Source organism: Salvelinus fontinalis, unplaced genomic scaffold (genome assembly GCF_029448725.1).
Source record: "Salvelinus fontinalis isolate EN_2023a unplaced genomic scaffold, ASM2944872v1 scaffold_0036, whole genome shotgun sequence".
NCBI classification, from domain to species: Eukaryota; Metazoa; Chordata; class Actinopteri; order Salmoniformes; family Salmonidae; genus Salvelinus; species Salvelinus fontinalis.
Window position 1 is genome coordinate 625,038 of NW_026600245.1, and position 13,884 is coordinate 638,921.

General features: G+C 39.3%; 1 protein-coding gene across 1 annotated transcript in view; it reads right to left on the reverse strand.

Moving 5' to 3' along the window:
• Nucleotides 1–13,884, reverse strand: part of LOC129842367 (zinc finger protein 271-like) — a 52,447-nt gene extending 38,563 nt beyond the window's left edge. Inside the window, exons 1-2 of the mRNA XM_055910904.1 lie at nucleotides 13,167–13,884; nucleotides 11,560–11,631 (exon numbers count right to left, since the gene is read on the reverse strand). Of these exons, the coding sequence (XP_055766879.1) occupies nucleotides 11,560–11,631; nucleotides 13,167–13,548 (454 nt within the window). The 5' untranslated portion in view covers nucleotides 13,549–13,884. The remainder of the gene's footprint in view (nucleotides 1–11,559; nucleotides 11,632–13,166) is intronic.

Below are 13,884 nucleotides of genomic sequence, written 5' to 3' on the forward strand. Positions count from 1 at the left end.
TATAGAAGTAGGACTAGTCTACCTGGTTACACATAGAGAAGTAGGACTGGTCTACCTGGTTACCCATATAGAAGTAGGACTAGTCTACCTGGTTACACATATAGAAGAAGAACTAGTCTACCAGACAACACATATAGAGGTAGGACTAGTCTACCTGGTTACACATATAGAGGTAGGTCTAGTCTACCTGGTTACACATATAGAAGTAGTACTAGTCTACCTGGTTACACATATAGAAGTAGAACTAGTCTACCCGACAACATATATAGAGGTAGGACTAGTCTACCTGACTACACATATAGAAGTAGGACTAGTCTACCTGGTTACACATATAGAGGTAGGACTAGTCTACCTGACTACACATATAGAGGTAGGACTAGTCTACCTGACTACACATATAGAGGTAGGACTAGTCTACCTGACTACACATATAGAAGTAGGACTAGTCTACCTGGTTACACATATAGAAGTAGGACTAGTCTACCTGGTTACACATATAGAAGTAGGACTAGTCTACCTGGTTACACATATAGAAGTAGAACTAGTCTACCCGACAACACATATAGAGGTAGGACTAGTCTACCTGACTACACATATAGAAGTAGGACTAGTCTACCTGGTTACACATATAGAGGTAGGACTAGTCTACCTGACTACACATATAGAGGTAGGACTAGTCTACCTGACTACACATATAGAGGTAGGACTAGTCTACCTGACTACACATATAGAAGTAGGACTAGTCTACCTGGTTACACATATAGAAGTAGGACTAGTCTACCTGGTTACACATATAGAAGTAGGACTAGTCTACCTGGTTACACATATAGAAGTAGGACTAGTCTACCTGGTTACACATATAGAAGTAGAACTAGTCTACCCGACAACACATATAGAGGTAGGACTAGTCTACCTGGTTACACATATAGAAGTAGGACTAGTCTACCTGGTTACACATATAGAAGTAGGACTAGTCTACCTGGTTACACACATATAGAAGTAGGGCTAGTCTACCTAGTTACACATATAGAAGTAGGACTAGTCTACCTGGTTACACATATAGAAGTAAGACTAGTCTACCTGCTTACACATATAGAAGTAGAACTAGTCTACCCGACAACACATAGAGAGGTAGAACTAGTCTACCTGGTTACATATATAGAGGTAGGACTAGTCTACCTGGTTACACATATAGAAGTAGGACTAGTCTACCTGGTTACACATATGGAAGTAGGACTAGTCTACCTGGTTACACATATAGAAGTAGGACTAGTCTACCTGGTTACACATATATAAGTAGGACTAGTCTACCTGGTTACACATATAGAAGTAGGACTAGTCTACCTGGTTACACATATAGAAGTAGGACTAGTCTACCTGGTTACACATATAGAAGTAGGACTAGTCTACCTGGTTACACATATAGAAGTAGGACTAGTCTACCTGGTTACACATATAGAAGTAGGACTAGTCTACCTGGTTACACATTAAGAAGTAGGACTGGTCTACCTGGTTACACATTAAGAAGTAGGACTGTTCTACCTGGTTACACATTGAGAAGTAGGACTGGTCTACCTGGTTACACATATAGAAGTAGAACTAGGCTACCCGACAACACATATAGAAGTAGGACTAGTCTACCCGGTTAAACATATAGAAATAGAACTAGTCTACCTGGTTACACATATAGAAGTAGGACTAGTCTACCTGGTTACACACATATAGAAGTAGGACTAGTCTACCTGGTTACACATATTGAAGTAGGACTAGTCTACCTGGTGACACATATAGAAGTAGGACTAGTCTACCTTGTGACAAATATAGAAGTAGGACTAGTCTACCTTGTGACAAATATAGAAGTAGGACTAGTCTACCTTGTGACAAATATAGAAGTAGGACTAGTCTACCTTGTGACACATATAGAAGTAGGACTAGTCTACCTGGTTACACATATAGAAGTAGGACTAGTCTACCTGGTTACACATATAGAAGTAGGACTAGTCTACATGCTTAAACATATAGAAGTAAGACTAGTCTACCTGCTTACACATATAGAAGTAGAACTAGTCTACCCGACAACACATATAGAAGTAGAACTAGTCTACCCGGTTACATATATAGAGGTAGGACTAGTCTACCTGGTTAGACATAGAGGTAGGACTAGTCTACCTGGTTTCACATATAGAAGTAGGACTAGTCTACCTGGTTACACATATAGAAGTAGGACTAGTCTACCTGGTTACACATATTGAAGTAGGACTAGTCTACCTGGTGACACATATAGAAGTAGGACTAGTCTACCTCGTGACAAATATAGAAGTAGGACTAGTCTACCTTGTGACAAATATAGAAGTAGGACTAGTCTACCTTGTGACAAATATAGAAGTAGGACTAGTCTACCTTGTGACACATATAGAAGTAGGACTAGTCTACCTGGTTACACATATAGAAGTAGGACTAGTCTACCTGGTTACACATATAGAAGTAGGACTAGTCTACATGCTTAAACATATAGAAGTAAGACTAGTCTACCTGCTTACACATATAGAAGTAGAACTAGTCTACCCGACAACACATATAGAAGTAGAACTAGTCTACCCGGTTACATATATAGAGGTAGGACTAGTCTACCTGGGTACACATAGAGGTAGGACTAGTCTACCTGGTTAGACATAGAGGTAGGACTAGTCTACCTGGTTTCACATATAGAAGTAGGACTAGTCTACCTGGTTACACATATAGAAGTAGGACTAGTCTACCTGGTTACACATATAGAAGTAGGACTAGTCTACCTGGTTACACATATAGAAGTAGGACTAGTCTACCTGGTTACACATATAGAAGTAGGACTGGTCTACCCGACAACACATATAGAGGTAGGACTAGTCCACCTGGTTAGACATATAGAAGTAGGACTAGTCTACCTGGTTACACATATAGAAGTAGGACTAGTCTACCTGGTTACACACATATAGAAGTAGGGCTAGTCTACCTGGTTACACATTAAGAAGTAGGACTAGTCTACCTGGTTACACATATAGAAGTAGGACTAGTCTACCTGGTTACACATATAGAAGTAGGACTAGTCTACCTGATTACACATATAGAAGTAGGACTAGTCTACCTGATTACACATATAGAAGTAGGACTAGTCTACCTGGTTACACATTAAGAAGTAGAACTGGTCTACCTGGTTACACATTAAGAAGTAGGACTGGTCTACCTGGTTACACATTAAGAAGTAGGACTGGTCTACCTGGTTACACATATAGAAGTAGGACTAGTCTACCTGGTTACACATATAGAAGTAGGACTAGTCTACATGCTTACACATATAGAAGTAAGACTAGTCTACCTGGTTACACATATAGAAGTAAGACTAGTCTACCTGGTTACACATATAGAGGTAGGACTAGTCTACCTGGTTACACATAGAGGTAGGACCAGTCTACCTGGTTAGACATAGAGGTAGGACTAGTCTACCTGGTTAGACATATAGAAGTAGGACTAGTCTACCTGGTCACACATATAGAAGTAGAACTAGTCTAAATAACAAAAAATATAGAAGTAGGACTAGTCTACCTGGTTACATATATAGAAGTAGGACTAGTCTACCTGGTTACACATATAGAAGTAGGACTAGTCTACCTGGTTACACATATAGAAGTAGGACTAGTCTACCTGGTTAGACATATAGAAGTAGGACTAGTCTACCTGGTTACACATATAGAAGTAGGACTAGTCTACCTGGTTAGACATAGAGGTAGGACTAGTCTACGTGGTTACACATATAGAAGTAGGACTAGTCTACCTGGTTACACATATTGAAGTAGGACTAGTCTACCTGGTGACACATATAGAAGTAGGACTAGTCTACCTTGTGACAAATATAGAAGTAGGACTAGTCTACCTTGTGACAAATATAGAAGTAGGACTAGTCTACCTTGTGACACATATAGAAGTAGGACTAGTCTACCTGGTTACACATATAGAAGTAGGACTAGTCTACATGCTTAAACATATAGAAGTAAGACTAGTCTACCTGCTTACACATATAGAAGTAGAACTAGTCTACCCGACAACACATATAGAAGTAGAACTAGTCTACCCGGTTACATATATAGAGGTAGGACTAGTCTACCTGGGTACACATAGAGGTAGGACTAGTCTACCTGGTTAGACATAGAGGTAGGACTAGTCTACCTGGTTAGACATGGAGGTAGGACTAGTCTACCTGGTTACACATATAGAAGTAGGACTAGTCTACCTGGTTACACATATAGAAGTAGGACTAGTCTACCTGGTTAAACATATAGAAGTAGGACAAGTCTACCTGGTTACACATATAGAAGTAGGACTAGTCTACCTGGTTACACATATAGAAGTAGGACTAGTCTACCTGGTTAGACATATAGAAGTAGGACTAGTCTACCTGGTCACACATATAGAAGTAGAACTAGTCTAAATAACAAAAAATATAGAAGTAGGACTAGTCTACCTGGTTACATATATAGAAGTAGGACTAGTCTACCTGGTTACACATATAGAAGTAGGACTAGTCTACCTGGTTACACATATAGAAGTAGGACTAGTCTACCTGGTCACACATATAGAAGTAGAACTAGTCTAAATAACAAAAAACATAGAAGTAGGACTAGTCTACCTGGTTACATATATAGAAGTAGGACTAGTCTACCTGGTTACACATATAGAAGTAGGACTAGTCTACCTGGTTACACATATAGAAGTAGGACTAGTCTACCTGGTTAGACATATAGAAGTAGGACTAGTCTACCTGGTTACACATATAGAAGTAGGACTAGTCTACCTGGTTAGACATAGAGGTAGGACTAGTCTACCTGGTTACACATATAGAAGTAGGACTAGTCTACCTGGTTACACATATAGAAGTAGGACTAGTCTACCTGGTTACACATATAGAAGTAGGACTAGTCTACCTGGTCACACATATAGAAGTAGAACTAGTCTAAATAACAAAAAACATAGAAGTAGGACTAGTCTACCTGGTTACATATATAGAAGTAGGACTAGTCTACCTGGTTACACATATAGAAGTAGGACTAGTCTACCTGGTTACACATATAGAAGTAGGACTAGTCTACCTGGTTAGACATATAGAAGTAGGACTAGTCTACCTGGTTACACATATAGAAGTAGGACTAGTCTACCTGGTTAGACATAGAGGTAGGACTAGTCTACCTGGTTACACATATAGAAGTAGGACTAGTCTACCTGGTTACACATATTGAAGTAGGACTAGTCTACCTGGTGACACATATAGAAGTAGGACTAGTCTACCTTGTGACAAATATAGAAGTAGGACTAGTCTACCTTGTGACACATATAGAAGTAGAACTAGTCTACATGCTTAAACATATAGAAGTAGGACTAGTCTACCTGGTTAGACATATAGAAGTAGGACTAGTCTACCTGGTTACACATATAGAAGTAGGACTAGTCTACCTGGTTAGACATAGAGGTAGGACTAGTCTACCTGGTTACACATATAGAAGTAGGACTAGTCTACCTGGTTACACATATAGAAGTAGGACTAGTCTACCTGGTTACACATATAGAAGTAGGACTAGTCTACCTGGTTACACATATAGAAGTAGGACTAGTCTACCTGGTCACACATATAGAAGTAGAACTAGTCTAAATAACAAAAAACATAGAAGTAGGACTAGTCTACCTGGTTACATATATAGAAGTAGGACTAGTCTACCTGGTTACACATATAGAAGTAGGACTAGTCTACCTGGTTACACATATAGAAGTAGGACTAGTCTACCTGGTTAGACATATAGAAGTAGGACTAGTCTACCTGGTTACACATATAGAAGTAGGACTAGTCTACCTGGTTACACATATAGAAGTAGGACTAGTCTACCTGGTTAGACATAGAGGTAGGACTAGTCTACCTGGTTACACATATAGAAGTAGGACTAGTCTACCTGGTTACACATATTGAAGTAGGACTAGTCTACCTGGTGACACATATAGAAGTAGGACTAGTCTACCTTGTGACAAATATAGAAGTAGGACTAGTCTACCTTGTGACACATATAGAAGTAGAACTAGTCTACATGCTTAAACATATAGAAGTAAGACTAGTCTACCTGCTTACACATATAGAAGTAGAACTAGTCTACCCGACAACACATATAGAAGTAGAACTAGTCTACCCGGTTACATATATAGAAGTAGGACTAGTCTACCTGGGTACACATAGAGGTAGGACTAGTCTACCTGGTTAGACATAGAGGTAGGACTAGTCTACCTGGTTACACATATAGAAGTAGGACTAGTCTACCTGGTTACACATATAGAAGTAGGACTAGTCTACCTGGTTACACATATAGAAGTAGGACTAGTCTACCTGGTTACACATATAGAAGTAGGACTAGTCTACCTGGTTACACATATAGAAGTAGGACTGGTCTACCCGACAACACATATAGAAGTAGGACTAGTCTACCTGGTTACATATATAGAAGTAGGACTAGTCTACCTGGGTACACATAGAGGTAGGACTAGTCTACCTGGTTAGACATAGAGGTAGGACTAGTCTACCTGGTTACACATATAGAAGTAGGACTAGTCTACCTGGTTACACATATAGAAGTAGGACTAGTCTACCTGGTTACACATATAGAAGTAGGACTAGTCTACCTGGTTACACACATATAGAAGTAGGGCTAGTCTACCTGGTTACACATATAGAGGTAGGACTAGTCTACATGCTTACACATATAGAGGTAGGACTAGTCTACATGCTTACACATATAGAAGTAAGACTAGTCTACCTGGTTACACATATAGAGGTAGGACTAGTCTACCTGGTTACACATAGAGGTAGGACTAGTCTACCTGGTTAGACATAGAGGTAGGACTAGTCTACCTGGTTAGACATATAGAAGTAGGACTAGTCTACCTGGTCACACATATAGAAGTAGAACTAGTCTAAATAACAAAAAATATAGAAGTAGGACTAGTCTACCTGGTTACATATATAGAAGTAGGACTAGTCTACCTGGTTACACATATAGAAGTAGGACTAGTCTACCTGGTTACACATATAGAAGTAGGACTAGTCTACCTGGTCACACATATAGAAGTAGAACTAGTCTAAATAACAAAAAATATAGAAGTAGGACTAGTCTAAATAACAAAAAATATAGAAGTAGGACTAGTCTACCTGGTTACACATATAGAAGTAGGACTAGTCTACCTGGTTACAAATATAGAAGTAGGACTAGTCTACCTGGTTACACATATAGAAGTAGGACTAGTCTACCTGGTTACACATTAAGAAGTAGGACTAGTCTACCTGGTTACACATTAAGAAGTAGGACTGGTCTACCTGGTTACACATTAAGAAGTAGGACTGGTCTACCTGGTTACACATTAAGAAGTATGACTGGTCTACCTGGTTACACATATAGAAGTAGGACTGGTCTACCTGGTTACACATATAGAAGTAGGACTGGTCTACCTGGTTACACATATAGAAGTAGGACTGGTCTACCTGGTTACACATATAGAAGTAGGACTGGTCTACCTGGTTACACATATAGAAGTAGGACTGGTCTACCTGGTTACACATATAGAAGTAGGACTGGTCTACCTGGTTACACATATAGAAGTAGGACTGGTCTACCTGGTTACACATATAGAAGTAGAACTAGGCTACCCGACAACACATAGAGGTAGGACTAGTCTACCTGGTTAGACATATAGAAGTAGGACTAGTCTACCTGGTTACACATATAGAAGTAGGACTAGTCTACCTGGTTACACATATAGAAGTAGGACTAGTCTACCTGGTTACACATATAGAAGTAGGACTAGTCTACCTGGTTAGACATATAGAAGTAGGACTAGTCTACCTGGTCACACATATAGAAGTAGAACTAGTCTAAATAACAAAAATATAGAAGTAGGACTAGTCTACCTGGTTACATATATAGAAGTAGGACTAGTCTACCTGGTTACACATATAGAAGTAGGACTAGTCTACCTGGTTACACATATAGAAGTAGGACTAGTCTACCTGGTTACACATATAGAAGTAGGACTAGTCTACCTGGTTACACATATAGAAGTAGGACTAGTCTACCTGGTTACACATATGGAAGTAGGACGAGTCTACCTGGTTACACATATAGAAGTAGGACTAGTCTACCTGGTTACACATATAGAAGTAGGACTAGTCTACCTGGTTACACATTAAGAAGTAGGACTGGTCTACCTGGTTACACATTAAGAAGTAGGACTGGTATACCTGGTTACACATATAGAAGTAGGACTAGTCTACCTGCTTACACATATAGAAGTAGAACTAGTCTACCCGACAACACATATAGAAGTAGAACTAGTCTACCCGGTTACATATATAGAGGTAGGACTAGTCTACCTGGGTACACATAGAGGTAGGACTAGTCTACCTGGTTAGACATAGAGGTAGGACTAGTCTACCTGGTTAGACAGAGGTAGGACTAGTCTACCTGGTTACACATATAGAAGTAGGACTAGTCTACCTGGTTACACATATAGAAGTAGGACTAGTCTACCTGGTTACACATATAGAAGTAGGACTGGTCTACCCGACAACACATATAGAGGTAGGACTAGTCCACCTGGTTACACATATAGAAGTAGGACTAGTCTACCTGGTTACACATATAGAAGTAGGACTAGTCTACCTGGTTACACACATATAGAAGTAGGGCTAGTCTACCTGGTTACACATATAGAGGTAGGACTAGTCTACATGCTTACACATATAGAAGTAAGACTAGTCTACCTGGTTACACATATAGAGGTAGGACTAGTCTACCTGGTTACACATAGAGGTAGGACTAGTCTACCTGGTTAGACATAGAGGTAGGACTAGTCTACCTGGTTAGACATATAGAAGTAGGACTAGTCTACCTGGTCACACATATAGAAGTAGAACTAGTCTAAATAACAAAAAATATAGAAGTAGGACTAGTCTACCTGGTTACATATATAGAAGTAGGACTAGTCTACCTGGTTACACATATAGAAGTAGGACTAGTCTACCTGGTTACACATATAGAAGTAGGACTAGTCTACCTGGTCACACATATAGAAGTAGAACTAGTCTAAATAACAAAAAATATAGAAGTAGGACTAGTCTAAATAACAAAAAATATAGAAGTAGGACTAGTCTACCTGGTTACACATATAGAAGTAGGACTAGTCTACCTGGTTACAAATATAGAAGTAGGACTAGTCTACCTGGTTACACATATAGAAGTAGGACTAGTCTACCTGGTTACACATATAGAAGTAGGACTAGTCTACCTGGTTACACATTAAGAAGTAGGACTGGTCTACCTGGTTACACATTAAGAAGTAGGACTGGTCTACCTGGTTACACATTAAGAAGTATGACTGGTCTACCTGGTTACACATATAGAAGTAGGACTGGTCTACCTGGTTACACATATAGAAGTAGGACTGGTCTACCTGGTTACACATATAGAAGTAGGACTGGTCTACCTGGTCAGACATATAGAAGTAGGACTAGTCTACCTGGTCACACATATAGAAGTAGAACTAGTCTAAATAACAAAAATATAGAAGTAGGACTAGTCTACCTGGTTACACATATAGAAGTAGGACTAGTCTACCTGGTTACACATATAGAAGTAGGACTAGTCTACCTGGTTACACATATAGAAGTAGGACTAGTCTACCTGGTTACACATATGGAAGTAGGACTAGTCTACCTGGTTACACATATAGAAGTAGGACTAGTCTACCTGGTTACACATATAGAAGTAGGACTAGTCTACCTGGTTACACATTAAGAAGTAGGACTGGTCTACCTGGTTACACATTAAGAAGTAGGACTGGTATACCTGGTTACACATATAGAAGTAGGACTAGTCTACCTGGTTAAACATATAGAAGTAGGACTAGTCTACATGGTTACACACATATAGAAGTAGGGCTAGTCTACCTGGTTACACATATAGAAGTAGGACTAGTCTACATGCTTACACATATAGAAGTAAGACTAGTCTACCTGGTTACACATATAGAGGTAGGACTAGTCTACCTGGTTACACATAGAGGTAGGACTAGTCTACCTGGTTAGACATAGAGGTAGGACTAGTCTACCTGGTTAGACATAGAGGTAGGACTAGTCTACCTGGTTAGACATATAGAAGTAGGACTAGTCTACCTGGTCACACATATAGAAGTAGAACTAGTCTAAATAACAAAAAATATAGAAGTAGGACTAGTCTACCTGGTTACACATATAGAAGTAGGACTAGTCTACCTGGTCACACATATAGAAGTAGACCTAGTCTAAATAACAAAAAATATAGAAGTAGGACTAGTCTACCTGGTTACATATATAGAAGTAGGACTAGTTTACCTGGTTACACATATAGAAGTAGGACTAGTCTACCTGGTTACACATATAGAAGTAGGACTAGTCTACCTGGTTACACATATAGAAGTAGGACTAGTCTACCTGGTTACACATATAGAAGTAGGACTAGTCTACCTGGTTACACATATAGAGGTAGGACTAGTCTACCTGCTTACACATATAGAAGTAGGACTAGTCTACCTGGTGACACATATGGAAGTAGGACTAGTCTACCTGGTTACACATATAGAAGTAGGACTAGTCTACCTAGTTACACATATAGAAGTAGGACTAGTCTACCTAGTTACACATATAGATGTAAAACTAGTCTACCTGGTTACACATATAGATGTAAAACTAGTCTACCTGGTTACACATATAGAAGTAGGACTAGTCTACCTGGTTACACATATAGAAGTAGGACTAGTCTACCTGGCCTGCACACAAATGAAGGCCTATAAATGTGCCCATATGGGGATGTCTGATATTATTTCTGATTGTCTTAATGCACCACCACTGAGTTGTGGAGCGTCTCAAAGCACATTTTTCCCCCCACCTCAAACAGCAAGTAAACAAAGTCTAATCAAAGTCAATTGCAAAGGAGAATAACTCCTCAAAGTATTTGTAAAATATTTCCAGCTCTCGCCCTTTCGATAACCACTCGGCACAAAAGGGAAAAACGTAATGCTTTGATCCAGTGGAAATGTCAAAACACCTGATTACTTCTTATCCCTTTCACAAATAGCCTACAGCTGTGTCGGTCGAGAACTCACAGGCACGGGAAGCTGAGGGCCCAGAATATTTTATACAATGTTTCAAGTTCGTTATGGACAGGCCATGTGATTTATAGGACAGTTATTAGCAATGTTTTTATTTGTTGGCTTTATGTAGGCTATTTTTTACATAGGTGGCAATGGCAATAAAAGTTACTTTTAGATTTGTATAATTTTCATTTAGATAGAATGTAGATTAATCACAGACAATGATTGAGATACTATTATAAATGAAATGAAACTGTTCCAGTAAAATGAACATATGAAAATCATAACTGTCACCAGATCAGTAGAAATGGTAAGATACATTTGCACTCCAAATGTAGGTTGCACACTGCTTGTGTAGCTTATTACCAGCAACTTCAGAATGTATGAAGGACAGCAAGAGGAGGTGGTTCAGGAAGAGTTTCTTCTCTTCTGGTTGGGCTGTATTGATGTAATGGCATGAAAATAAATGCTGAATATTATACAATGATTTATCAACAGCTCTAACAATTTGACCCCTACAGGAAATCTACACTGGCAATTCTAGAATATACTATATAGCCTAGAAACCTGGTTAAACTATCATTATGACATCATGGATGAATTCTACAATATACTATATAGCCTAGAAACCTGTTAAACTATCATTATGACATCATGGATGGCCAGTCCTTGTATTCATAGTGTAGTGAATTCAGGGGGTTGCCCTGAGCTGGACTCAAACCTGGGTCCAGCGACTGTCAAGCCAACACCTTATAACTGTTATGCCAAGATGTCTGAACTTCTTGACGAGGTCGCTAGGTTTTGGGTTACGGTTGATACAATAGCTTTCTCTATTAATTTGAGAGTGGTTACATTTCTCCAGACCCCATACCAGCCCCCATCCCTCAGCTGTTTACCAAACCAAGTCTCTGGGCAGCCATTTTGTTGCTGTTTAAATACTAGGTTGTCCCTTTAAAAAAGCCACACAAGAATCAATCAACCAATAACAAAGCTGTAATTCCACCACTATTTTGCTAATAAGATGATGGATGGGGCTGGAGAAATGTAACTACTTTCAAATTCATAGACAGACCTATGGATGCAAGGACTGTCCATCCACGATATCAACATTATAGTTTTAACTATGTTTTGAGGCTTTACAGTGTTGATTTACATTGTTTCTATACATTGAAGTAAAAAAAGCTTATTCTGGGTTCTGATGGGGTACAACAGTTGAACTAAGCTCATGAGGAATGTGTTATATTCTTCAAGAATCAATGGCTATAAATAACTAATTTAAAAATCAAAATATGGATGTGGTAATTGCAGATTTCCCCTTTAACACCACACATCCTTCCAGTGACTGGAGCGAATTTCAAAATTCGCTGAAGCTGGAGACTTATATTTCCCTCACCAACTTTAAACATCAGCTATCTGAGCAGCTAATCGATCGCTGCAGCTGTACATGTACTTTTTTGCTCTTTTGCACACCAGTATCTCTACTTGCACATCATCATCTGCTCATTTATCACTCCAGTGTTAATCTGCTAAATTGTAATTCTTCGCTACTATGGACTATTCATTGCCTACCTCATGCCTTTTGCACACACTATATATAGACTTTCTTTTTTTCTACTGTGTCATTGACTTGTTTATTGTGTTATTGGCTTGTTTATTGTTTATTCCATGTTATTCCATGTGTAACTATGTTGTTGTCTGTGTCACACTGCTTTGCTTTATCTTGGCCAGGTCGCAGTTGTAAATGAGAACTTGTTCTCAACTGGCCTACCTGGTTAAACTATCATTATGACATCATGGCCACCTGGTTAAACTATCATTATGACATCATGGTCACCTGGTTAAACTATCATTATGACATCATGGCCTACCTGGTTAAACTATCATTATGACATCATAGCCACCTGGTTAAATAAAAAAATAAAACAGTTCAACAACTGCAGAGTTTGTGTCTCTGTTTTTAAGACAGTACTTACTAGTGTTAATCAGGGCCCGTTCATCGTTAGAACCATTGGATGCCTTAAGATGCGTTTGGGAAACCGAGCCCAGATATTCAGTTTCCTCCTCCTCTTCTTCCAATGTGACAGTCATCTCCCCATCCTCCTCTTTCACTCCAAAAACTGCAGCTTCCTCTTTCTCTTCCTCCTCTTCTTTTACTGTAACATCCTCTTCCTCTTTCACTCTGAACGCCTCTTCCTCTTCTTTCACTGTAACGTCTTTCTCTTCTTCTTTCACTGTAACAGCCTCACCCTCTACTTCTTGTTTTACTGTGATATCCTTCTCCTCTTTGACGAGAGCATCTTTCTCCGTCCAGCAGTCCTTCTCTTCATTAACAAGAGAGTAGCTTAGTGACCTCATGGTTGGAGATGTTAGCTAGCTAGACTAATGCTAACTTAACCAGCCCGCTAGATGAATAATAAAAACAATACCGTAAATATGAAATTAAAACGGATAACTAACTAGACGACAGAAGTGGGTTTAAAATACAGTGGCTAATATACACTAAAGCGTCTAAAGAGCTTTATTGGTTCGTATATTTTGGCTAGCAAGCTACCGAGGTGGCTGACGAACTGTTGCTGCTGTTGAAAGAAGCGTTCCGTCCACTAGATTACACGTCACAGTAGCAGCATTGCCTTAAAGTCGCAGACCGCCATTAGCTGACTGGAGTGGGAAACGCAGTTGAGTAAAATGTAA